Raw genomic sequence first — 26,892 nt, 5'->3', positions numbered from 1 at the left:
GAGTATGGCACTGGTTTTAGAACAACCTTACATCCCATTGCTAATTTTCGTCTTCCCCACAGTTTTTCTTGATCTGTCTTTATAAAGTCTTCTGGCAGGGGTAGGTTAGGCAAGAGCATGAAAGATAACTGCACTAGGATTTGTGGTCTCATTTTTTTCTCTATTTTTATTTACAGTTATTTTGAAGCTTGGGCATCTTCTACAAGTTACGCTGAGGACATGGTTTTTCTGTGTAGCTTTAGTTTTCCTTCTTCGTTATTCTGTGCTATTTTGGAGAAAATATTGGAAGATGGGAACATAAACTGCCTTCCTTCTCTTTAGGTCCCTGAAGTGCTATCACCTGGATTTTTGCAAGTTTGAGACTTATTTCTAACAACAATCAAAGGGGAAGGACAAAAACACTAGAACAAAATTTCTGGACTGGCTCCAGCTCTGCCATTAATATTTACCTAAAGTTGGATTTACTTCAGTGTTAGGATTATTTCCTCATTTGTAAGATAGGGTGGCGGGACTAGGGCAGTGGATCCCAAACTCTGATAAGCATGAGAAATACTTGATGCATATGGACTTCTGTGCCCCACTTCTAGGCATTCTGATTCAATAGGTCTGGGGTAGGTCCCAGGAATAGGTGTTTTTAAAAAACATCCGTGGTGATTCTGGGTCTAGTCAGGGTCTCACATTTAGGAATGCTTAGACATGATAGTCAGTGATACTATCCAGTTATGTGAGTCTATGAAAACTCTTCCGATGATTCAACAAGTTCTGGTGATCCCATCTTTCAATATAAAAATCACAAGGGTGCATGTCTGTAGTCTAGAGAGGCTGAGGTAGGAGGATTGCTTCAGCCCAGGAATTTGAGGCCATAGCGCACTATAACTGTGCCTATAAATAGCCACTGCACTCCAGCCTGGGTGACACAGCCAGACTCCATCTCTTAAAAAAAAACAAAAAATGAGGTCGGCGCAGTGGCTCACGCCTGTAATCCCAGCACTTTTGGAGAACGAGACAGGCAGATCACTTGAGGTCAGGAGTTTGAGACCAGCCTGACCAGCATAGTGAAACCCCATCTCTACTAAAAATACAAAATTAGCCAGGCGTGGTGGCAAAGGCCTGTAATCCCAGCTACTTGGGAGGCTGAGGCAGGAAAATCGCTTGAACCCGGGAGGCGGACGTTGCAGTGAGCTGAGATCGCGCCACTGCACTCCAGCCTGGGCAACAAGAATGAAACTCCACGCTTAAAAAAAAAAAAATCAAAGCAATGGATGAGTGGTATAATGTCCCAATTAACTTAAATTGTATGATAATTTGTCCCTATTCACTTTCTTTTCCCCAGAGACGGGTCCCACTCTGTTGCATAGGCTAGAGTGTAGTGGCACAATCATAGCCCATTGCAGCCTCTAACTCCCGGGCTCAAGTGATCCTTCTGCCTCAGCATTTTGGGTATTTACTTTTTTTTCTTGACCAAAAAGTTTGAAACAACCAAAGCAGGTAAAAAATTAGAAAAAAAAAAAAAAAAAAAGACAAAACAACAAAATAAAAGACAAAAGGAACTGTATTTAATACACGTAGAGGAAAAAACATTAACGATAAAAAAACTAAGATCACGGAAACAGATCATAACCTCTTGTTAATACATTATGAAAGTTCAATCACTTTAAGAGGAACATGCTACATGCTTTGTTCCCACTAAACTTTGGCACAGTATAGTTAGATATAATTGTGGCACATTCTTTTCAGGGTTCCATATGTTATTTGGAAACACAACTAATGCTGGTCCTCATTTTGAAGAAAACCCATTATAAATTTGATATCAACAAGTCACATAAGCTCTAAGCTCTAAGCTCCCATTTCACAGTATAATCTATCAGTACTATCTAAAGCAAGTAATTCCAAAGGTGTACATAAGAGCAATGTTAATTCGAGGAGATCCATAGGCTTTCCCTGATGTCTTAGCATTTGGTCATCTGAGGGAATCTGGATGAAATAAATTTTTGCAAATATAATGCATCCAGGAAAGACACCACCAAATGATCTGTTTAGGACATACCCAACTGCAGCAGGGGTCAAGCGAGTGTGCAACTGAGGGGTGGTAGAAGTAGTGGTGGTTGTTAGGGAGCCATCATTTCCAGTCTTCTCCCAGTCAAAAGGGTCACTCTCAATTACTCCAAAAGTCTTGATGCTATTGTCAAACACCGATGTAAGAAGCTAAACCACAAAGAAAAAAACTAGAGTAAGTGAACAGTAAACATAGTCACTTTATTCTATAAGAGAAAGCACACCAGACTCATAAAATGATTTTGTAATGTGATTTTCTTTAAAAACTGGTGGCTTAAATTGAGAAATTTGAATAGGAACTATATGTGGATGATGATACTGAATTAATGTTTATTTTTCTCAGTTGTGTAGAATGTTTCTGTTTTTGAGAGATACATAATGAAGCATCATATCTATAACCTACTCTCAGATGGTTTGGCTAAAGGATGTGTGTTGTGTATAAGTGTATATGTTTGCGCATTCAATTGAACCATCTATTTCATCATTTATTTGTCAAAACAAAACAAAACAAGGACTTTTTATATGTTTCAACCTAAAAAAGTAGCCAGTGTTAACGGGTAATGTGTCTAGGTAAGGGGAATATAGAAGTTCATTGTGCTTTCCTTCATTTTTTTTTTTGCAGGTTTAAAAAATTCTTAAAATATGTGTGTGTATGTTTGTGTGTCTCCATATACAAATTATTAAAAAATTGCTTGATTTATATTCTGTTAGTTTGATCTATATTCTGTATAATTTCATTTTTTGTCTTTCAATTCCTAAAGTTTGATGTGATCTTAAGAAGGATCTCATAAAAGACCTATATTGTTTCTGTCAGTAAGCAACATTTCAAATTTTATGATTATAGCTTTTTTCTCTCCTCATCATTTCTGGAACTCTGTTAGTATCCTATCCTCTGAGATTCATCTTGTACATTTCCTGCCCTAGACCTGAAATCAGCACTTCTTTGGAGGATTTTGCTCAGGTCTAATTTAGGCTTTAAAAATATTTCTTCACCAGCCTGGTGAACATGATGAAACCCTGTCTCTATTAAAAATACAAACATTAGCCGGGTGTGGTGGTACATGCCTGTAATTCCAGCTACTCAGGAGGCTGGGGCATGAGAATTGCTTGAACCTGGGAGGCGGAGGTTGCAGTGAGCCAAGATCATGTCACTGCACTCCAACCTGGGTGACAGAATGAGAATCTTTCTCAAAAAAAAAAAAAAAAAAAAAAAAAAGATTACTTCAGCTATTAAGTGGTCAATAGATGACATAAACAGGGACGGGAATGGGGGTACTTGGAACAGATGACCAGTTAAGAGATTACTGTCAGCTGAACCAGCATGGTAACAGTAAAGGTGATAAGAATTGGACACAGATTTCTGTCCTGAGCCAGTGGGTCAATGCAGTGACATGGAAAGCAGTGAGTTTAGGGAGGAATAGGAAATGCAGATATAAATTTGGGTGTCATCAGCATATAGATATCAAGAGATACTGGCCACGCACGGTGGCTCGCACCTGTAATCGCAGCACTTTGGGAGGCTGAGGTGGGCGCATCACTTGAGGTCAGGGGTTCAAGACCAGCCTGGCCAACATGGTGAAACTCTATCTCTACTAAAAATACAAAAATAAGCAAGGCGTGGTGGCAGGTGTCTGTAGTCCCAGCCACTTGGGAGGCTGAGGCACAAGAATTGCTTGAGCCTGGCAGAGACTGCAGTGAGCCAAGATTGTGCCACTGCACTCCAGCCTGGGTGACAGAGCGAGACTTGGGTCTCAAAAAAAGAGACAGAGAGAGAGAGAGATATTATTTAAAGCCATAGAACCAGCTGGTATTATTGAGGAAGAATAGAGAGCAAAAAATCCAAGGGCTATAGCCTACAGTACTCCAATATTTAGGTGAAAGAAGAGAAAGACTCAGCAAAGAAAACAAAAAAGGAGTGGCCAGTGAGGCAGGAAAACCACGAGTCTGGTATTCTAGACTACAAGTGAAGAAACCATTTCACTAAGGAGGATGATCAAATGTTATCAGTTGTAAATGTATAGTTAGTTCTGTATTTAATTAATTTCTCTCTCTTTCAACCCAGACTATATGCTCCAAGATGCTGATATTAATCTGATCTTACTCATCATTGTGTCTCCAGGATCTCATACATTACCTTACTCATAACATTTACTCTAAAAACATTCCAATAATACATGTTAATTTGTAATAATATTTACTGACTCACATGATTTGATCTTTCATTTAAGTTCCAAAAGGAAGAATTGTAAATACAGAAAAAGAAACTAAAAAGATAAAGGGAACTGGAAAAGACATGGTTATAAAATCTGAGAAATTTTATTTGGGTCCTGTTTTTGTTCATGTAAGTCACCTACGTTATAGCTTAGACTTCTCCAAATGTCAGAGGTAGAGGGCTGTAGAAAACACAAAGGAGGAAATAAAGATGGACTGGAACCTAGGATATGGAAATTGAAGAGCCAGACCTTTGACCCTCTCTCCTAACTCTGAAATCAAGGTTCTCATAGATTCTCACAGAGTGAGATGCATGCTTCCTGGAAGGTGGAATCCCCATCCAGGGGAGCCTTGCTATGTGAGCACTTAGACTGCCACTGCTAAATTCTCTGTCTATACTGTGCTGCAAAAGGAATGATCCTAAATGGTTTTTATGTCAGATGTCCTTTTATCATGGAATTATTTTCTTACATCTATCACAGTATTGTATGTCTTAGAAAATGTATTCTATGGCACTGGACCTCAAATTAGAAACAGTTTGTTACTATGATGGTGATACTAGACATCAGCAGCAGGAGGCAGAAAGATGGAGGACACAGAACAAAAGAAACAGAAAAGCTAAAAGCACTGAGGCACTTAAAGGCACCCTAGTGGGAACAAATGGTCAGACTGGGCAGAGCTCTGCAGATATTTTAGAGAAACACATTTCTAATCTAGCAAAATAATTTTCTAATTCGGGAGCAGGGTGGCGCTAAATCCTAACCTTCCTCAGATTGGAATAGTAGAAACAGGACAAGTCAAGGACTTACTTTTTTTGGTAACTGAACGTGTTACATCACATTTGGTTATGATAAATAATAAAAACAGAAAACTCTTAATTCAGTGAGTCAAATAGATTTTAGAATAAAAATTACCTTGTAAGTCATCTATATAGTATATACAGTATACGTAGTGTGTGAATATATGTCTGTGTATATATATACGTGTGTGACTGTTAAATTTGAATAGTCCTCATGCCTTTTTTATTTTTTATTGTTTTTATTTTTATTTATTTATTTTTGAGACAGAGTCTCACTTTCTTGCCCAGGCTGGAGTGCAATGGTGCGATCTCGGCTCACTGCAACCTTCGCCTCCCGGGTTCAAGCGCCTCTCCTGCCTCAGCCTCCTGTGTAGCTGGGACTACAAGCACACGCCACCATGCCCAGCTAATTTTTGTATCTTTAGTAGAGACGGGGTTTCACCATGTTGGCCAGGATGGTCTGAAATTCCTGACCTCAGGTGATCCGCCCGCCTCGGCCTCCCTAAGTGCTGGGATTATAGGCATGAGACACCATGCCCGGCCTCTCATTCCTTTTTATATCCCAATGTCATTGGGGAACAAAGCATTTTCCCATCAGAACAGGGACTCACTGTGGCAGTAATTCTCAAACTGGAAAGGGAGAAGGGAAAAATCTGAAAAAAATCTTCCAAATGATTCCAACGCTTCCCTCTAAAAGGCATGTCCCATATCTCTTCATTGGTAATCTCTGAAAATCTAGTATACATCTCACTCCTTATTTTACTTAATAATACATTCTTAGAAAATATAAATTCATCTACATTTAGAGTCTAAGTTTCTCAAACTAGGGTAACATGTACCCCCAGGGGATGCAGCCATATGCCAGAGAGAATTTAAAGTCATTTGACAATGTGGCACAGCTTCCTGGAGTATTTTACACAGATGTATGACATTTATTACAATATTTTATAATACAATGAACACAAAGAAGTTGGAAGGCAAAATTTAAATGAACCTTTAAGATAAATCAGGAGAATACAAAGAAATTTTGGACTTATGGTTGACACTGTAAGGCTATTCCCAGACTTCTTGAGAAATATGCTTATACTTGGCTGCCAGAGGAGTAACTGGTGAAACAGTGTGAGAAACACCAGAAGCAATCATCTTCGGGAAGGTGAATCTTCTGTAAATGGATGTAGGGAAGGGAGGCAGTTAAGTGAAGGGGAAGTTGTGTGAAGAGGAGGGAGAACTTGAAGAAGGTAATCAACAGGCAAAAATGCTACGCAGGTTGAGCATCCCAAATCTGAAAATAGAAAATCCAAAATATTCCAAAACACAATTTTGGGTGCTGACGTGATGCTCAAATGAAATGCTCACTGGGGCATTTCGGATTTTCGATTTGGGTTGCTCAACCAATATAATGCAAAATATTACAAAATCCTAAAAAATCTGAACTCCACCAGGAGCGGTGGCTCACACCTATAATTCCAGCACTTTGGGGGGCCGAGGCGGGTGGATCACAAGGTCAGGAGATCGAGACCATCCTCGCTAACACAGTGAAACCCCATCTCTACTAAAAATACAAAAAATTAGCCAGACGTGGTGGTGGGCGCCTGTAGTCCCAGCTACTCGGGAGGCTGAGGCAGGAAAATGGTGTGAACCTGGGACACAGAGCTTGCAGTGAGCAGAGATCATGCCGCTGCACTCCAGCCTGGGCAACAGAGTGAGACTCCGTCTCAAAAAACAAACAAACAAACAAACAATCTGAAATCCAAAACACTTCAAATGAGGTATATTCAACCTGTATTACTTTTTTTTGTTTGTTTGTTTTTGAGATGGAGTCTCACTCTGTTGCCCAGGCTGGAGTGCAGTGGTGTGATCTCGGCTCACTGCAACCTCTGCCTCCTGGGTTCAAGAGATTCTCCCGCCTCACTTCCCAAGCAGCTGAGACTATAGACATGTGCCCCCATGCCCGGCTAAATTTTTTTGTACTTTTAGTAGAGACAGGGTGTTGCCATGTTGGCCAGGCTGGTCTTGAACTCCTGACCTCAAGTGATCCTCCTGTCTCGGCCTCTCAAAGTGCTGGGATTACAGGCATAAGCCACTGCGCCCGGCCCTGCATTACTTTTTATTTGGCCGCTGTGTGGATTATTTGTGTCAATCCCTCTTCTACTTGCACTTATGAATAAGAAGCAGTCCATTTTAAATCTGATGGGATATTCAATACAATGATTTTTCAAAAGCAAATTATTCAAGATACAAAGTAATAAAAGTCAATTACAGCCTAGGCAACATGGTGAAACCCTATCTCTACCAAAAATACATAAAATTAGCCAGGTGTGGTGGTGTACACTTCTGGTCTCAGCTACTTGGGAGGCTGAGGTGGGAGGATTACTTGAGCCCGGGGAGGCAGGGTTTGTAGTGAGCCAAGATCACACCACTGCACTCCAGCCTGGGCGACAGAGTGAGACCCCGTCTCAAAATAAATAAATAAATAATAAAAGTCAATTATTATGTCAGGATGAGATTCTGAGTAATCTGGATTTTTAATTTTTCTGTAATTCTAAAACTTTTATAATGACCACATATTACTTTTAATAACTAGAAAAAATTAACCAACAAAAATATATTATTCTAAAATAAATCGACTATATACCTATATGCAGCTTACATAGATGCTTGGTGCCAGCTCCTACTACCTAAAATACCCTTATTCTTTATGGCAATAAGTCATCTGACATACACACAATGCCTTAGGGAAGCACTCCTCTTATCCTTGGCACAAAATGCAATAAATAACTGTATCATATTTACCTCCATATGAAATCCCAGTTTGCCCTTTCAAAGAGAGTGTAGACCAAGTCCAGCTTTTGCAAAACCAAGAATTATTTATAAGGTGATATTAAGAACTCACTAAGAATCCTGATTCCTGAATTCTCAGTTAATAAATGGTAAATTAGTGGATCAATAAAGCACTTAAGCAGGAGAGCACAATGGCAATGTTGGCTTGGCTGATTGAAGGGCAGATTATTTACTGCAAAAGAAATTGCCCCACTTCAGTAATAAGTAGATGCAATAGAGGGAAAGAAATGCATACAGTCTTTTTTTTTTTTTTTTTTTTTTTGGCAGAGCTAGCCGAGGTTTCATTTTGGGAAAAAAAAAAAAGCAATTGAATTGCTTTGCAGCTGGAGGCATGGGCAAGGGGGATCCCCAGGTAGTAAACTCTCTCGCGGATGGGCTGAGGGCTAGGGCTGAGCCTCAGGTGGGTCTCCCGTTCCCTGTGTTCCCCTGCACAGTGGCCTCCCTCCTAGGCTCTGTGGCAGCCGCAGGAGGGGCAGGCTGGGAGGGGCTTCACTTTGGCAGGACGTCGGAGGACTCAGACACCAGCTTCCCATCACGGGTTTCGATCTTCTTCATGACCACGGCCCTGGAGGAGCTGGTGCGGCTGAAGAAGCTGGAGCCCATGCCAGAGCCAAAGCTGGAGCCCAGGCCTTAGCTGAGGCCAGGGCTTGTGAGGCCCCCATAGGCCAAGCTCTGACCACCTGCATAGCTGCTGGTGGTCTTCATATGGATACTCATGTTCTGCATCCCAGACTCCAGCCAGCTCTCCTCACCCTCCAACAGCTTCCTGTAGGTGGCGATCTTGATATCCAGGGCCAGCTTGACCTTCATCAGCTCCTGGTACTCATGCAGCTGCTGCGCCATGTCTTGACTGGCTAGCTGCAGGGCAGCCTCCAGCTCAGACAGCTTGGCGTCGGCATCCTTAATGGCCAGCTCCCCACGCTGCTTGGTATCTGCGTGGCGGCCTCCAGGGAAGCCCGCTGGCCTTTAAGACCCTCAGTCTCAGCTTGGAGCCCGCTGATGTTCCGGTTCATCTAGGAGATCTCAGTCTTTGCACGCCACAGGTCATCCCCATGCTTCCGACCCAGCGTCTGCAGCTCCTTATACTTAATCTAGTACATGCTCTCAGCCTCAGCCCGGCTGCGGTTGGCAATCTCCTCGTACTGCCTCTTGACCTCAGGGATGATGCTGCCCATGTCCAGGAAGCGGCTGTTGTCCATGAACAGCACCACAGATGTATCCGAGATCTGGTACTGCAGCTCCTGATCTCCTCTTCATACAGCTGCCTGAAGAAGCTGATCTCGGCAGTCAGCCCTTTCAGGGGAGACTTCAGCTCCATCTTGTTCATGTAAGCTTCACCCACATCCTCCTTGATGAGCACAAATTCATTCTCCATCTCTGTACACTTACTGATCTCATCCTCATACTTGTTCCTGAAGTCCTCCACCAGCCTGTGCATGCTGCCAAGCTCCGCCTCCAGCTTCAGTTTCTCCTGGCCCAGAGTCTCCGCTGCCACCTAAGGCTGTTGATGTAGCTCTCGAACATGTTGTCCATGTTGCTCCGAGCCATCTTTTGCTGCTGCACAAGGCTCCACTTGGTCTCCAGCATCTTGTTCTGCTGCTCCAGGAACCGTACCTTGTCTATGAAAGAGGCAAACTTGTTGTTGAGGGTCTTGATCTGCTTCTCCTCCTGGGTGCGCACCGCCTGGATGTTGAGGTCCACCTCCAGGTTAAGAGGGCTCAGCAGGCTTTGGTTGACAGTGACAGCAGTGATTCCTCCACTGGCCCCACCGGCCCCACCATATTCTGCACTCAGGCCACCCCAGAAGCTGCTACTGCCCATTCGGAAGAAGCTCAAGGAGCTGATGCAGGCACCAGGCCCACTCGTGTAGGAGAGGCTGTTGAAGGCCTGGGGGCCAGAGGTGGATACCTTGTAGGACTTCTGGGTCACCCTGATGGGCATGGTGGAGGCAGGAGTGGAGGCAGGCGGGCCAAACCAGAAGGAATCCCAGAAGGAGTGGAGAAGCTGCTTCTTGGTCTGCACACAGTCTTTACTTCTCTGCTCTTCTTGGGGATTTTAGCAACATTGGTAAAGAAAAAAATTTAACTGCACCCATCCTCTAACAAACTAGCAAAAATAACATAACATAACATAACATGACATGACATGACACGACATGACGCAACACGACATAACATAACATAAATAAAATAAAATTAAATTAAAATTAAAATAAAGAGAATGAGTTGAAGAAGCTGCAACCTTTACCTGTTTTCACCATTAAGTCGGGTGTCACATAGCAACGGGGATACATTCTGAGAAATGTGTTGACAGGCATTTCATTGTGCAAGCATCATAGAGTGTACTGTGATGGTTAATACTGAGTGTCAACTTGACTAGATTGAAGGATCAAAGTATTGATCCTGGGTGTGTCTGTGAGGGTGCTGCCATAGGAGATTAACATTTGAGTCAGTGGGCTTGGGAAGGCAGACCCACCCTTAATCTGGTGGGCACCATCTAATCAGATGCCAGTGAATATAAAGCAGGCAGAAAAATGTGAAAATGTGAGGCTGGCCTAGCCTCCCAGCCTACATGTTTCTCCCATGCTGGATACTTCCTGTCCTCCAACATCAGACTCCAAGTTCTTCAGTTTTGGGACTTGGACTGGCTCTCCCTGCCCCTCAGCCTGCAGACGGCCTATTGTGGGGCCCTGTGATCATGTGAGTTAATACTTACTAAATTCCCCTTTATATATATATCTATTCCATTAGTTCTGTCTCTCTAGAGAACCCTAATACATGTACTTACACAAAGCTAGATGGTATAGCCTATTACACACCTAGGCTATATATAGTATAGCCTATTGCTACTAGGCTACCTATCTGTGTAGCATGTTATTGTACTGAATACTGTAGGCAATTGTAATGCAATGGTAAGTATTTGTGTATGTAAACGTATCTAAACATAGAAAAGGTATAGTAAAAACACAGTATTATAAGCTTATGGGACCACTGTCGTATATGCAGTCCATCATTGACTGAAATATCATTATGTGGCGCATGACTGTATATCAAGATACTGGAGATTCAGAAGTGCCCCTCATGGTTGGCTGCCCCAGGACCTGAGGCAGGGTAAGGCAGCATGGTCACTTACTCAGCCAAAAGTGCTGGCTGATATCAGTCTTCCCTTTCAGGGGCTCAGTCAGTCCAAATGGTAAACTGCCTGGAAATATAGTACACTAAGGCTTTTCAGTGCCTCCTCACAAGGCCAATAACAAAGGTAAACAACATTTTCTTATTGCTATGACAGGACAAAGCAGCAAACAGGCAATAAAAGAAGTTCTATTAACATAGAAGGTAATGCTGAGTGAAGAAAAATGAGATGATTTTAGGCAGGGTGCGGTGGTTCACATCTGTAATCCCAGCACTTTGGTAGGCCAAGGTGGGCCAATCACCTGAGGTCAGGAGTTCGAGACCTGGCCAACGTGGTGAAACCCCATCTCTACTAAAAATATAAAAATTAGCCAGATGTGGTGGTGCACGCCTGTGGTCCTAGCTACTTGGGAGGCTGAGATGAGAGGACTGCTTTAACCTGGGAGGTGGAGGTTTCAGTGAGGCAAAATTGTACCATTGTACTCCAGCCAGGAGAGAAAAAAAAAAAAAAGAGAAAGAGAGAGAGATGATTATAAGCAAATGCAGTATCACTGTGGTACATGTAAAACCACTTACATTTCTTACATTTACATGATACTTTAAAAGTTACAAATTATTCCCATAATTACCTCATTAAAAATATTAACGATGGCCAGCTGCCATGGCTCACACCTGTAATCCCAGCACTTTGGGAGGCCGAGGTGGGCAGATTACCTGAGGTCAGGAGTTCGAGACCAGCCTGACCAACATAGTGAAACCCCATCTCTACTAAAAATACAAAATTAGCTGGGCGTGGTAGCACATGCCTGTAATCCTAGCTACTTGGGAGGCTGAGGCAGAATTGCTTGAACCCAGGAGGTAGAGGTTGCAGTGAGCTGAGATCACGCCATTGCACTCCAGCCTGGGTGACAAGAGCGAAACTCTGTCTCAAAAAAAAAAAAAAAAATCTTAACAATAATGCTGTGAAGTCAGTATTTCCACCATTTCACAGACTACAAAACTGAGATCTAGAAAGGTTATCCAAACGGTGTGTGGCAAAGCATCAATTTAAACAGGTCTTTTAAGTACGGTGCCATTTCTACTAAAGAAGAGTTACAGCCAGTCAGCAGGCAAGGTAAAAACAGCATATAGTTGAAATTATTCTTGAAAGTGCCTTAAAATGTCCATAAAGTACAGAATACTACCATTTCTCAATAGGTGCAACAGAACCAGTTTTTCTTCCAGCTCTAGAATAGATGTCTTTTCCTCAGATGAATGTGAATAAAGTAAGCTGGCTGCAGACAGCAGTCACATTTGTACCAAAAAAGTACTTTGCTTTCAACTATTGGACTCATACTGGTGCAGCCTGATTTGGGGCCACTGAACTGCTGTCAATGAGAAGACTGAGAGAATAGCAGATGCATGAGGGCACTAAATCATTACCCTCACCATAAGGCATGACTAAGCCAAAGGGCAGGCAGAATCACAGATGTTAAGATTTTTCTACCTCCTGAACACACAGCTGAATTTAAGTGAGTCATGTAAACATAGTGTGACCCTATTGTATTCCATAGCTACATCAAATATCCACTCCTTGTTTCAGACATACATTGACTGCCTACTGTCCTGGGTGCTGGGAATACAAATGTTAACAAAACACAGTCCTGTCTTTGGGTGGTTTACATTCAACAGAAGCAATAATCAAGCAGATTTAATTAAATTTTTCACTTTTATTAAATGCCTATCATTGTGCTATGTTCTTGAGAAAATTGAGATAAATGTGCAAGGAAGGCCCTGGCTCTTAAGGAGCTTATATAATAAAGAGACAAAACAAAGTACTGCTGCTCTAAGAGTTGAACAGAAGAAATTACTCCACTATGGAATATGGAAGGAATGGAAGGAATCAGAGGAGGCTGCAGAGAAACTGACATCTGAGTTGGGCTTTCAATTTCACAAGACAAGCAGTGTTATGAAACAGAGGCACATTCCAGGCAGGGCACACTGGGAGAAGAGCTGGCAGTCTCATTTGACTGCATTAAGGGGTCTAATATGACTAGATCATATAAGTACAATGGGGAATGAAAGGAGATAAGGTGTAATGGGGCAGAGGCAAGAATTCACCCATTTCCCTCCATCTCTACTACTTCTCTCAAGTCAAGGCCATCATCATCTTGCCTCCTGGCCACAAGGGAATACTCTACCTCCTAGCCTCCCCTGCAGTTAGAATTGGGCCAGCGTGATTGAGTTCTGACTACTGGGCATACACCAGTGTTGTAGATCACTTCCAGGCCTGGCTGTAAAACCCCTAAGCCATCATCCACACTATTCCCTTTCCTGATAATAGTAAAAGGCCATGTATTAAAGACAGCAGTGTCAATATATGGGCAGAGCCTGGATTTTCAAGTTACTCTTAAGAGTTGCCTAGGAGAGCTGTACAACTTGACTAATGTATTATATGATCAAGAACCTTTATGGTGTTAAGACACTGATTTTTAGGCCAGGTATGGTGGCTCATGCCTGTAATCCCAGCACTTTGGGAGGCCAAGGTGGGTGGATCACTTTAGGCTAGGAGTTTGAGACCAGCCTGGCCAACATGGTGAAACCCTGTCTCTACAAAAAATACAAAAATTGGCTAGGCGTGGTGGCATGTGCCTGTGGTCCCAGCTACTTGGGAGGCTGAGGCAGAGAATCACTTGAACCCAGGAGGCAGAGGTTGCAGTGAGCCGAGATCACACCACTGCACTCCAGCCTGGGCAACAGAGCAAGACTATGTCTCAAAAAAAAAAAAAAAAAAAAAAGACACCGATTTAAAAATATTTATTTCTTTCCAAGGCACAGCTCAGCTTATCTCAGTACCTTCCCAACTAGTCTCTGATTCTCCTTTGTTTCATTTGGATGCACATAACTGCAAAAGTAATCCTCTTAAAGCACAAATTGGATCACCATGCTCCTGTTTATAACACTTCCAGCACTTTGTGTTGTACTTAGAATAAAAATCCAAACTCCTTAAAAAGGCCTACAAGGCCCTGCATTATCTGGTTTCTGACTCTTTCCAACCTCACCTCAACCTGTTCTCTCTCCTTATTTATTGTCTGACCATACTTGTCTTCTTTCAGTCCTTTCTCACATTAGGGCCCATGCATGTACATGTTCTTCCCTTGGCTTGTAACATTCTACCTCTTATTTTTGCTCTTCACATGGCCAACACAATCCCATCTTTTGGGGCTTGGCTTACAATCAAGCTTCTCCAACCTGTAACCCAGGACGGCTTTGAATGTGGCCCAACACAAATTTGTAAACTTTCTTAAAACATTATGAGATTTTTTTGCGATTTTTTTTTTTTTTGGCTCATCAGCTATCATTACTGTTAGTGTATTTTATGTGCAGCCCAAGACAATTCTTCTTCTTCCAATGTGGCCCAGTGAAGCCAAAAGATTGGACACCCCTGGGCCTTACATGGTAGCTTTAGAAAGAGACCTTCCTTGACCACTCTATTTGATCGGAGGTTCCTCCTTGTTTTCAGCTCAACCTTGTAGCATCTATGCCCTCAGAAAAATTTAATTCAGATGTTATCAGAGTCAGAGGATCCTACAACTGCTCTATGTCCCCCAAAGCAAGAGGCAAACCTATTACATTTTGATGTAATCTACATTTAAATAGTCCCATTCCTAAACCCAGAAAGTATATTAAGAAGATTAATGAAGCTTGCTTAGCTTTGCATTTCCTCTCTATCCTATCCTCTGATATTAGCAACGCTGTAGCAGTGGGTGAACTGGTTGAGATACACATTTTAGTTTCAGGCTCACCAACAGTGTGTATATTTATGGATTTCATTAGTCTTCTCAACTTGCTACGTGATGCTTAACAAATTTGAACACTCTAATAAAGATATTTGTGTTATCAGGATCATGTGATCCTATTAATTATTATTATTATTTTTGAGATGGAGTCTCACTCTGTCACTCAGGCTGGAGTGCAGTGGCACAATTATGGCTCACTGCAGCCTTGATTCACTCAAGTAACCCTCCCATCTCAGTCTCCCAAGTAGCCGGGACTACAGGTGCATGCCACCACACCTGGCTTTTTTTTTGTTTGTTGTTGTTGTTGTTGTTTTGTTTTTTGTAGAAACAGGGTGTTACTATGTTGCCCAGGCTGGTCTCAAACTCCTGGCCTCAAGTGATACTCCTGCTTCAATTGCCCAAGGTGCTGAGATTACAAGCATGAACCACTGCGCTTGGCCCACTCTGTCTCTTGTAGTTGTTACAATACTCAGAATCTAACAAAACAATATTTATAGGAACATATCTGCTTTAATCTTGTTTATAATTCTGATATCTTCACATTTATTTTAACAGACAGAAAACAGTATTTATGCACTTATAGGGTTAATTTTTCTTGTATTCTCTGTGTAGGAGACTGTCGGTCCAAAGTAAAGACTTAATTAAATTTACCTAACATTTGTTGAAAATTTAGGTGCCAGGTGTAATATGGGGTTAAAAAAATAAGACATGGCTATTTCTCCAGGATTTAAAAGCTAGTTAGGAAAACAGACTCATACATAAATACTAAGTACAGATAAACTTGATGTAATTTCCCAAAATAATATAATACTTCTCAAAAGCAAATTTCGGCCTTTATTGTAAAGTGAGAGACACATAAAAGATTCCTGGTAGAAAACAAAATAGCTATTCTCTCTAGGTCCACACCTGATGTCAGAGTGAACAGCAGCAGCTGTTGGATGAGGTGTTGGCCATGTGCAACGTGTTGAAGTAATAATATTCTATGGCAAGATATTCTAATTTTTAAAGATTTATAAAATATACACAAAGTGAAAGTGGCTCTGTAAAACTGCATCATTTAACACTTTGATTATAACAAAAAAACTGACTTTGGTCTTAGCTCAGAATAGACAAAGCTGGAAACATATCATTGCTATTTGACCTTTGATGTAGCTAGGGAAGCATGCTTTTTGCTTGTTGCTGGAGGAGGTTTATTGGTTTTTTTAACTTTATTGGTTGTCCCATGAGAAATCTAAAATTTTGAAAGAAAAGACCAGGTATGGTGGCTTCATGCTGGTTATCTCAGCACTTTGGGAGGACAAGGCAGAAGGATTGCTTGAGGCCAGGAGTTCGAGACCTGCTTGGGCAACATAGGGAAACCTCATCTCTGCTTTAAAAAAAAAAAAAAAGCCGGGCATGGTGCACACTTGTAGATCAAGCTACTCAGGAGGCTAAAGTGGGAGAATCACTTGAGTCTTGGAGGTTGAAGCTGCAGTGAGCCATGATTGCACCAATTGCACTCTAGCCTTGCTGACAGAGCAAGACCCTGTCTCAAAAAATTTTTTTAAATAAACAAAATAAAATCTTGAAAGAACAGTAAGTAAAATCAAATTTAGGAATGAATCTCAAACTATAAAATTAATCACAGGGACAGCATGAGTTCACGAGACCATTCAGATTAAAAGTAGTTATTTTTCTCAAGATGAAGACTCAGTAGAGAAACAAGAGGCAGAAGCTGCAAAGCTCAGGCTTTTGAAACCTGATGTCACATTGATACTAGTCATTAGAACACACCCATCACTTACATAACATCTTTTTTCAATTATCCTTCTCCTGTCCACCTGCCCTCTGTTCTCACTCACTGCTTATGAAAGATCAGAGCAGGAAAGAGCTGGATTATTTACAGAATCTGTGAAACAAAGTAATGTTATGCCTGTTCTTTTTCTTTCAAAAGTGGAAAATTACCATACTTTGTTTTGTTATTAAGTGATAGAAAAGCCCCTAGGAGAATGTCCAACTGAAAAACTCGAGAACAATAATTTGTTAGTTTAAAATAATCATGAAGTTTCAAACTTTAGCTGTAAATATGATAGTCTTCTTTAGATATAGGTTTAAGAAGAGAATGTGATCAAAGTTTTTTACTGTCCTAAATTCCCCTAAACAAATTTTGTCAATAAGAAACTATTAGCACTCAAGATGGGAAAGTTGGAACATTTTTCACCTCCTCTTGAATCTAGTCTTACAGGTATAATTTCATTGCTTTAAGTAATGTGAACTCTATACATTTCAGAAAATACATACAAAAGACAAATATAAGAACACATTCCAAAACAACTCACACACAGTGTATTTTCTCAATTTGTTAGACAGTCCCTATTGTTTACAATACAAATTGGCATATGCATGAGAAGACAAGCTCACCCATTTAAGGTCTCTAAGGACTCAAGGCTGTATGTTGCCTCTTTGCTTTATATCCTGTTTGTATCTTATACAAAAGCAGCAATTTCACAGATAAATAATTAGTATATGCAAATACATTTACTGTGCTATAGATACTTCTTAGTCTTTTGACTGCACAACACTGACAACACCGTAGAATTTAACTACCATGAACGTGCAGTAAAGTCTATGTGTTGTCCTTTGTAACTAAGAATGATATACTAATACATATTCTTATTAATCTATGTGTAGCCGCATTTATGTTTTCAGTGGTAGCAATTATTTGGTATTAAGCCCTGACCAAATTCTCCCTGAGAGCAACAGAATCTTCTGAAATACCGCTGGTTGGGGTTAGGGATGCAATTTGTAGTAAACCTAGTAGACCCTTCTAAGGCTCATTAACTGATGCTTTAAGGAAATGATTCTCTGACCACAGACAAAATGGAGCCAATTTTCACTGACCGCTGTCCCATAGCATATTAACATATGATATGCTGCCCTAAAGCCCTTGACAGATGCATTACCTAGTTCGACATTTCCTTCTAATCAACAAATTAGCTATAGAATTTACATAATTTCAACTATCAGCAGTTCTATATGCCAAATGAATCATGCAGGAACAGTAAAATCTGTCACAAGATGAATAAACCTAAAACTCTAATGAAGTTAAGTCTATCCAGAGGGATGAAACACAAAACACACACACTGACACTCTCATCATAAGTTAATTTCACCATGTTTCTCAGGATGTATTAAAACAGTCTTATTCTAAGGACCTCCCCTACTCATTTATAACACCTTCAAAGCTACAATGAGTGAAAGCAGAGACTAAGAGAGAAAATAACTAACCCACAGAACTCACAAAGATGGTTACCTGGTAGTCTGGTTTTGTAAAATAATCCAAAGAAGAGATATGGTCTAGAAAGATGCTGAATTCTGGTGGGAGATGTTTCAACATGAGCCTGTGGTCATATCTCTCCTTAATAGATCCTACTTGCTCCTGGGAAGTAAAGAGAAAAAGAGCTACAGTCAATTTCTCTTGGCGGTTAGGCATTAAGAGCCCCTCAGTAACCGCCTCAAGGGTATGTACTAGGGAATGAGATAGTGGGTAATTAAGTATAAAGCAAGAACTGAGCTCTTACTAACAGCTTAATGTACAGTGTTTTAAAGCGGAAAAAAACTATAATGCAGAACCAAACAAGTAGCACAGAGTTCTGCATCAGTGTATTGATAGTCCCCAAAATAAGTAATTTATTTATTTAGTTTTCTGAGACAGGGTCTTGCTCTGTCACCCAGGCTGAAGTACAATGGCATGATCACAACTCACTGCAGCCTCGACCTTTGAGACTCAAGTGATCCTCCTGCCTCAGCTTCCCAAGTAGCTGGGACTATAGGTACATGCCACCATGCCCAGGTAATTTTTAAAAGTTTTTTGTAAAGATGGGGGTCTCGCTATGTTATCCAGCCTGGTCTCGAATTTTTGGGCTCAAGTGATCCTCTTGCCTCAGTCTCCCAAGGTGCTAGGATCATAGATGTGAGCCATTGCACCCATCTCAAAATAATTTATCTTAAATCTGATCTACTTTTCTTTATCAACACGTGTTTACAGTTTTCTAAATCAAACAACATAATGTGACAATCAAAAACTAAAAGCTTACTTGACTTACAAAAACAAAGGGGAGAACTAATAAAATTAAAAGCTAAGAGGGAGGGCTATAAATTAATCAGAAGCAATTAGTATCTATTCTCCATGTACACAGAAAAATCTCCTAACATTAATTTGATCTCTAATGTCAGCTCACACAGAAAAATATATATATTGGGATATAGTGAAAATGCTTGTAGATTTTAAGTCTTATACATAAGTATATTTTCAACAAAAATGTTTATTCAGGAGAAATTTTTATTTCTTCTACCAAAATTGACATCTCCATTCCCAAAATTACCTTGTCCTTTATTTTTCTCCAGGGCAGCTGACCAACCACAAACTCCACCAACATGTAGAATAAGGACCAAAGGTCATCATGTCTTCCCATTTCCTTCATAAACAAAACAGAATCCAGTCACATAACATTACTATTACTTGTGAGTACATTACATTGTTCAAGGTCTAACCATTTTGTTTCACCTTATTAGGCTAAAAATGTAAATTTATTTCCCAAATAATTATATGGTAAATATATATATATATAAATTTACATAGCTATATAGCAATCTATATGGCAGAATATACAAATTGAAAAACTTTTTGAAACAAAGGACACCCCAAAACATAGAAATGCTGGAAGTAATATAACAGCCCATTAGTTAATGTGTTCATTTAGAAGAAAGAGAACTCTTAAAAGCTATTTTTTAAAAGGTGGAAATAAGGGAAGCAAGCTGATGCTGAAGTTTTGGCTGCTGTGGGGGCATCTGTCATGAGTTTATCAACCAGGAAGGGGACAGGCATAAAGGCTTTGGGCCTACACAGGACATGAGTTGTAATTGAGATACACCCCACCCCCACCATATAGCTAGGGCCCTAAAAGGGTTACATCCGTATTGCAGTATTTGGTGTGCACATTATACTGTAATAATTGTTTTCTGTAAAATTGAACTGCTATCAAAAGAAAAAAATGAGTTTAAAAAAAATTGTCCTGGGAACTTGTTACCACAGGCCTGTCCCTCATTTAGATTTGGGGGTTAAATATATACCCATGTGGTCTGAAAAACCAAGCCTAGAAATTAACTTGAAATTAACTTCTGGGTGATCATGCCCTGCAGTCATGACAGAAGCAAATTTATCCTCTCAGGATAAATACATCCCTGAATTCAGACCTCATAGAAGTGCTATAGAAAAAGCCTCACCAAACATATGTTCATTATTCAAATTTATAAAGTATATTAATAAGCTAATGTCAAAAGAAGCTACAAACAGTAGAAAAAGTATCCCAGGATTTCATAAATGGAATTATAGGGTACGAAGAATGTTTAAAATGTTAAAATGAAAAATGGAATCAGTCATCAGAAAAGAACTATATTCAATAAAAACCAACCAAAACCCAACCAGATTTGAAAAATGACTAAAAAGAACATCTAGAAATAAAAAGCACAATTATAGAAATTTAAAACTCAATAGGCAGGTTTAAAAGCTGATCAAACACAGCAGAAAAAAATCAATTGGAAAACAGATCTGAAGAAATTATCTAGAATGCAGCACAGAGACACAAAGAATTAGAGAATCCAGTAGTGAACTTCAGAGGCAGCACAAAGGACAGAATAAGAAAATCTAAGAAAGTCTAAAGTATCAATTTGGTGATCTGGGAAAAAGGGTATAAAGAGAAAGGGAAAAAGGGAATATGAGAATCTTCCAGAATCAAGGAAAGACATGAACATTTTGGTTAGGAAACACATCAAATCCCAAACAGATAAATATTTAAAAACCCACACCTAGGCACATTTGAATGCAGGACTCCAAAGACAGAGAAGATACCAAAAGTACTCAAATAAAAAGGACAAATTGGTTAGGCATGGTTGCTCCATGCCTGTAATCCCAGCACTTTGGGAGGCCAAGACAGGTGAATTGCTTGAGCTCAGGAGTTTGAGACCAGCCTGGGCAACATGGCAAAGTGCCGTCTCTACAAAAAATACAAAAATTAGCCAGGTGTGGTGGTGTATGCCTGTGGTCCCAGCTACACAGGAGGCTGAGGTGGGAGGACTGCTTGAGCCCACGAGGTTGAGACTGCAGTGAGCCGAGATCATACCAGTATACTCCAGCCTGGGCAACAGAGCAAGACTCTCCCAAAAAATAAAAAATAAAATAAAACTTTAAAAAGGACAAATTAAGGCCGGGCACGGTGGCTTACACCTGTAATCCTAGCACTTTGGGAGGCTGAAGCTGGTGGATTGCCTGAGCTCAGGAGTTCGAGACCAGCCTGGGCAACACGGTGAAACCCCATCTCTATTAAAAAATAAAAAAAAATTAGCTGGGCATGGCAACGTATGCCTGTAATCCCAGCTACTCGGGAGGCTGAGGCAGGAGAATTGCTAGAACCCGGGAGGCAGAGGTTGCAGTTAGCCAAGATCATGCCATTGCACTCCGGCCTGGGCGAGAGAGGGCAAGAGAGCAGGACTCCGTCTCTTAAAAAAAAAAAAATGTAACAACAATTAAATAAAGTGACAAAGGTTCTCAACAGTGACCCAAGAAGCAGAAGAAAGTAATTTTTTCAAAGTATTGAGATAAGTATTAACAAAATTAAAATGTAAAACAACAATAAGACAGTATGACAGAGTTCAAGTGTTTTTTTGTTTTGATTTTTGTTTTGTTTGTTTTTTGAGACAGAGTCTCGTTGTCGTCAGCCAGGGCTGGAGTGCAATGGGGCACTATCAGCTCACTGCAACCTCTGCTTCCCAGGTTCCAGCAATTCTCCTGCCTCAGCCTCCCTAGTAGCAGAGATTACAGGCGCCCGCCACCACACCCAGCTAATTTTTATATTTTTAGTAGATACGGGGTTTCACCATGTTGGCCAGGCTCAAGTGTTTTTAAAAGTCCTTGTATTATTTAAGAATTATTTATGTTAAAACTTTAAGATTTGGCAAGGCATGGTGGCTCATGCATGTAATCCCAGCACTTTCGGGGGCCAAGGCTAGAAGACTGCTTGAGGCCACGAGTTTGAGACCAGCTTGGGCAACACAGCAAGACTGTTAATATGAAAAATTAAAAAATTAGCCAGGTACAGTGGTGTGCACCTGTGGTCCTAGCTACTGAGAAGGCTGAAGCGAGAAGATTGCTTGAGCCCAGGAGTTCAAGGTTATAGTAAGCTATGATCCTGCCACTACACTCCACCCTGGGCAACAGAACAAGACCCTGTCTCTAAAAAGTAAAGTTTAAGGAACCAGAAAAAGAGAAATAGAGTGTATTATTTTTAGATATTATCAAATCAGGGTTTCAGAGTATGGAAAAAAGAAGCATGTTAGAATTAGCTGGGAAACCTTTTAAGATTAGACAAGCAACTCTGGAAGTTCCAAGAGCTGCACTCCTGCATCACCTCACAAACTAACAATCGTGAACTATGTTACTGAGTAAAAGCATTCTACCCCTCAGGTGTGCTGGCAGCAGAAAAGAGGGTTAAGAACCACTGTTATATACTATCAAATTCCTCTACAAGGTTAGATGAGTAACAAATAAGCAAGTTATCAAAGTAACCGTTAGAGGACACTGTGCTGGAAAGGCTTTTAGAAGAAATCGCCACTGTCTAAATTAAAACAGTAAAAGTACATAATCTCTATTAGCTATTTTGAAAATGCTTATGTAGCTATTATAGTCTCTGAAAATACTTATGTTTATCTTAAAAATAATGTATTTTCACAGATTCCAATGTTGACATAATTCTTTAATAAAATTAATTGGAAAACCTAGTATTTCTAAACTTTTATAAGAATCTACCAGGAAAAGAAGAGAGCTTCTTTTCAAGGCAAAGTAAATGACTAGATATCATAAAATAAAGCAACACTGAATCAAACCAAATGAGTTTAAATGCTTGGCAGAGTGCTACACACCGAGAAAAATAGCTTTACTATTTTCAATTTATAATCACGCCATAAGAAGCCAAATTAACTGCAGCACAGCATTTAAGACCACAGTATACTCTTCCTATCATATATTGGTCAAGTTCTCATTTTGGCTTATCAGAACAGGAACAAGGTAAAGAAAAGAATCAACAAAAAATACTTTTCTCCCTATTTTATCAAGGAATCACTTGCTCAGTTTCTCAACTCCATTTAAAAAAGTTAAAGGATTGATAATCCATAAAAATGCCCAGTTTTCCTACTCATAAAGTTTGGGATGAAGGGGAAAAAGTCAGCACAGAACAAAGGGACCAAAGTAAGGGGGTGAAGGGAGATATTTTTAAAATTTAACCCAAGAGGAAAGGGATAATTTACTAAAACGAACATTTTTAAATTGTCTGCACTTGAAATCTTCATGAAAACAAAAGGTTTGGTGGGGAGAGGGATATCACAGATTAGATACATATTACAGATAAAATGATGACTCCCACATTTCATTAGATATTGATAGTATTATATTATATTCCCAAATAATTTCTTGAAATAGTACACAGATGTTCAATCTCTTCCAAATTCTCTTTCTCTCTATATATACATATATATAAAAAATGTATATATATATATTTTTTGAGACAGTCTTGCTCTGTCTCAAATTTGGAAGAGATGTTCAATCTCTTCTAAATTCTCTATATATAAATATATATATTTAAAAAATAAATATATACATACATATTTTTTTTTTGAGACAGAGTCTTGCTCTGTTGCCCAGGCTGGAGTGCAGTGGCACGATCTCAGCTTACTACAACCTTCACCTCCCGGGTTCAAGTGATTCTTTTGCCTCAGCCTCCCGAGTAGCTGAGACTACAGGCACATACCACCATGCCCAGCTAATTTTTGTATTTTTAGTAGAGATGGGGTTTCACTATGCTGGCCAGGCTGGTCTCGAACTCCTGACCTTGTGATCTGCCCACCTCAGCCTCCCAAACCTCTATATTAAATTTGTTAATACTTATATCTAATTAAGGACACAGATTTCCCATAGACATAAATATACTTAGCTACTGTCTTTTCTGGCAAATCCAATTTTATTTTCCAAGCACCTGCACATATCTATTATCCACGATACACTATACTGTGCATTAGTATTACCAATTCCGTTATCATTAGTGCCACACAAGAATGAATTAGGACGAACATTCCAAGCAACTTTGTAGCTATTAAAGGGATCCTCAACTCTCAAGCACTTTCCTTAACTTTGTACTTTATAAAGAAGTCAATCTCACTTTGGGAGGCTGAGGCAGGCGATCATGAGGCCAGGAGTTTGAGACCAGCCTGGCCAACATAGTGAAACACTCTCTACTAAAAATACAAAAAATTAGCTGGGCGTGGTGGTGGGCACCTGTAATTCCAGCTACTAGGGAGGCTGAGGCAGGAGAATAACTTGAACCCAGGAGGCAGAGGTTGCAGTGAGCCGAGATCAGGCCACTGCACTCCAGCCTGGGCAACAGTGCAAGACTCTGTCTTGAAAAAATATATATATATAAAATAATAATAAAATAAAAAAGAAGTCAATCTGATTTAAGCTCTTAGCATACTTATACAGATATGACTCTAGTTCGGATACCTACCCTGTTCCGATGTGCGTTGATTGATGCATAACGAACTGTCCCTCGAAAGCCTGCCACAGCTCGAGGCTACAACAAAGCCATGCAAAGAATAATAAATGAGCTTCAAACAGCAATACATTCAGCACACTTGAACCATGAAGTAAATGGAAGAAACATGACCTTTATTGTCACAATAAAATACTATTTAATTTCTAACTTTTAACTATGAAATTACAAGAAACTAGAGAGATTATCTCTAAATCACATCTTTTAAAAAAAAACGCTGACAAAATTTTAATTTTCAGTCCAGTTTTTTTCCTACCTACATTTTAAAATACAGAGGCATTTATGACATCTATACAATTCTGTATATTAGAAAACATTAAATGCTTTCATATACCCATAATCATGGTAAGTATCATAGTATATATATTAGTATTCAGGTTCTGGATACACATAAATATATTTAGATGGTGAGGAATCACTAAGTAAACCTGAGATACCAAGCTCTTCATATCTTGGCTATTTCATTCAAACTCAATTCAAAGGTGGTGGCAACTTGTACCCTACCTTCATATGCAATTCATGTATTAAAAATTCAAGTTATCGGGTGCTTAGTATGTGCCACATACTAGAAATAACACCAACATGAAAAATACATGATCCTAGTCCTCAGAGAACTCAACTTAGAATAAAGTCCAAGCTTTTTACTTAGCCTATGAGACTTCTCATGATCTGGCATTTGTCTCCTTCCACAATGGATTTACCTTGGTTTCTTTTATGACCAATTTTGGTTTTAGCTCAAAACAGTGCACACACATGGCTGGGCACGGTGGCTCACGCCTGTAATCCCAGCACTTTGGGAGGCTGAGGTGGGCGGATCACGAGGTCAGGAGATCGAGACCATCCTGGCTAACACGGTGAAACCCCATCTCTACTAAAAATACAAAAAATTAGCAAGGCGAGGTGGTGGTCACCTGTAGTCCCAGCTACTCGGGAGGCTGAGCCAAGAGAATGGCGTGAACCCCAGGGGGCGGAGCCTGCAGTGAGCCGAGATCGCGCCACAGCACTCCAGCCTGGGCGACAGCGAGACTCCATCTCAAAAAAAAAAAAAAAAAAAATACAGGTTGTGGTTTAGCAATTCTGAGAAGGGGACTGAGATTCTGCATTCCTAACAGGCTTGAGTGGATTCCAATGACAGTCCGGGGATCATACTTTGAGAAACAAGCACCTAGGTCACATGTCACTATTGTGAATTCATCTCCAGGTGCACACAATTCTCTCCAGTTGGAATGCCAGCTCCTTGAATCCCTCCAATGGCTAGCTCTTCTACTCCATTGTAAGGCTTCTGCTCACATGTCCCTCCTCAGAGAAACTTTCCTTAATCATTCTAATCTAAAATACTGCTCCCCCCATCTGTAGTGCCACTCTATTCTTTTACTCTGCTTTCTTTCTTATAACAGCTTTACTACCCCAAATCAATTTTATTTATATTCTTATTCTGTTTATTGCCCATTTGTTTAGATTTTAATTTTTTTAAGAGATGAGGTCTTGCTCTGTAGCCCAGGCTGTAGTGCAGTGGTGTAATCATAGTTCACAGCAGCCTCAAATTCCTGGGCTCAAGTGATCCTCCTGCCTCAGCCTCTCAAGTAGCTGGAACTACTGGAATGTGCCACCACATAGGGCTAATCTATTTTAATTTGTTTACTGCCTGTCTTCTTTTAGTACATAGAATATAAACTCTGTGAGGGCGAGGTCTTTGTCTTGCTCATTTTACAAATATATAGGCTCTGAGAGGTATGTAACTTGTCTAAGGACACAAAAATCAGTAAATAATAAAACCGGGCATTAACTAAGGTCTTTCAACATTGTCTCCATTCGGCTGGGCGTGGTGGCTCACGCCTGTAATCCCAGCACTTTGGGAGGCTGAGGCGGGCGGATCACGAGGTCAGAAGATCGAGACCATCCTGGCTAACACAGTGAAACCCCGTCTCTACTAAAAATACAAAAAAATTAGCCAAGTGTGGTGGCAGGCGCCTGTGGTCCCAGCTACTCGGGAGGCAGAGGCAGGAGAATGGCATGAACCTGGGAGGTGGAGCTTAAAGCGAACGGAGATCGCGCCACTGCACTCCAGCCTGGGCGACAGAGCAAGACTCTGTCTCAAAAAAAAACCCAAAAAACAAAACAAACAAACAAACATTGTCTCCATTCTACTGCTCCACAAGAATCAAGTCAGTACCCTGACGATTCGTGGGTGGCACCGTAGCTCAATATGAAAACTGCCAAAATTGAAAATGATCATAGACACACTTTTCATTAGTATAATTTTTGGGTTTTTTTTTTCTTAAGTAACCTCAAATTTTTCTCAATTAACATGTATTACTTTCATAGTCAGAAAAGATAGTAAATGTTATTTTAAAAATCCTGGCCAGGTGCAGTGGCTCACGCCTGTAACCCCAGCACTTTGGGAGGCTGGGGTGGGCAGATCACAAGGTCAAGAGATC

At 40.4% G+C, this 26,892-nt stretch overlaps 1 protein-coding gene and 1 pseudogene across 4 annotated transcripts in view; both read right to left on the bottom strand.

Annotated features, from left to right (window-relative positions):
• TTBK2 (tau tubulin kinase 2) overlaps positions 1-26,892 on the bottom strand; it is a 182,220-nt gene that overhangs the window by 51,406 nt on the left and 103,922 nt on the right. For all 4 annotated transcript variants that reach the window (XM_003266784.4, XM_030814219.1, XM_030814220.1 and 1 more), the window contains 4 exons: positions 24,410-24,475; positions 19,181-19,273; positions 18,109-18,234; positions 2,048-2,205 (listed from right to left, as the gene is read on the bottom strand). In XM_003266784.4, coding sequence (XP_003266832.2) covers positions 2,048-2,205; positions 18,109-18,234; positions 19,181-19,273; positions 24,410-24,475 — 443 coding nt within the window. The remainder of the gene's footprint in view (positions 1-2,047; positions 2,206-18,108; positions 18,235-19,180; positions 19,274-24,409; positions 24,476-26,892) is intronic.
• LOC115835477 lies at positions 8,253-10,021 on the bottom strand (annotated as a pseudogene).

Source organism: Nomascus leucogenys, chromosome 6 (assembly GCF_006542625.1).
Source record: "Nomascus leucogenys isolate Asia chromosome 6, Asia_NLE_v1, whole genome shotgun sequence".
NCBI classification, from domain to species: Eukaryota; Metazoa; Chordata; class Mammalia; order Primates; family Hylobatidae; genus Nomascus; species Nomascus leucogenys.
Note: the sequence above shows the minus strand (reverse complement) of the source record. Positions and strands in the feature narration are given on the sequence as shown.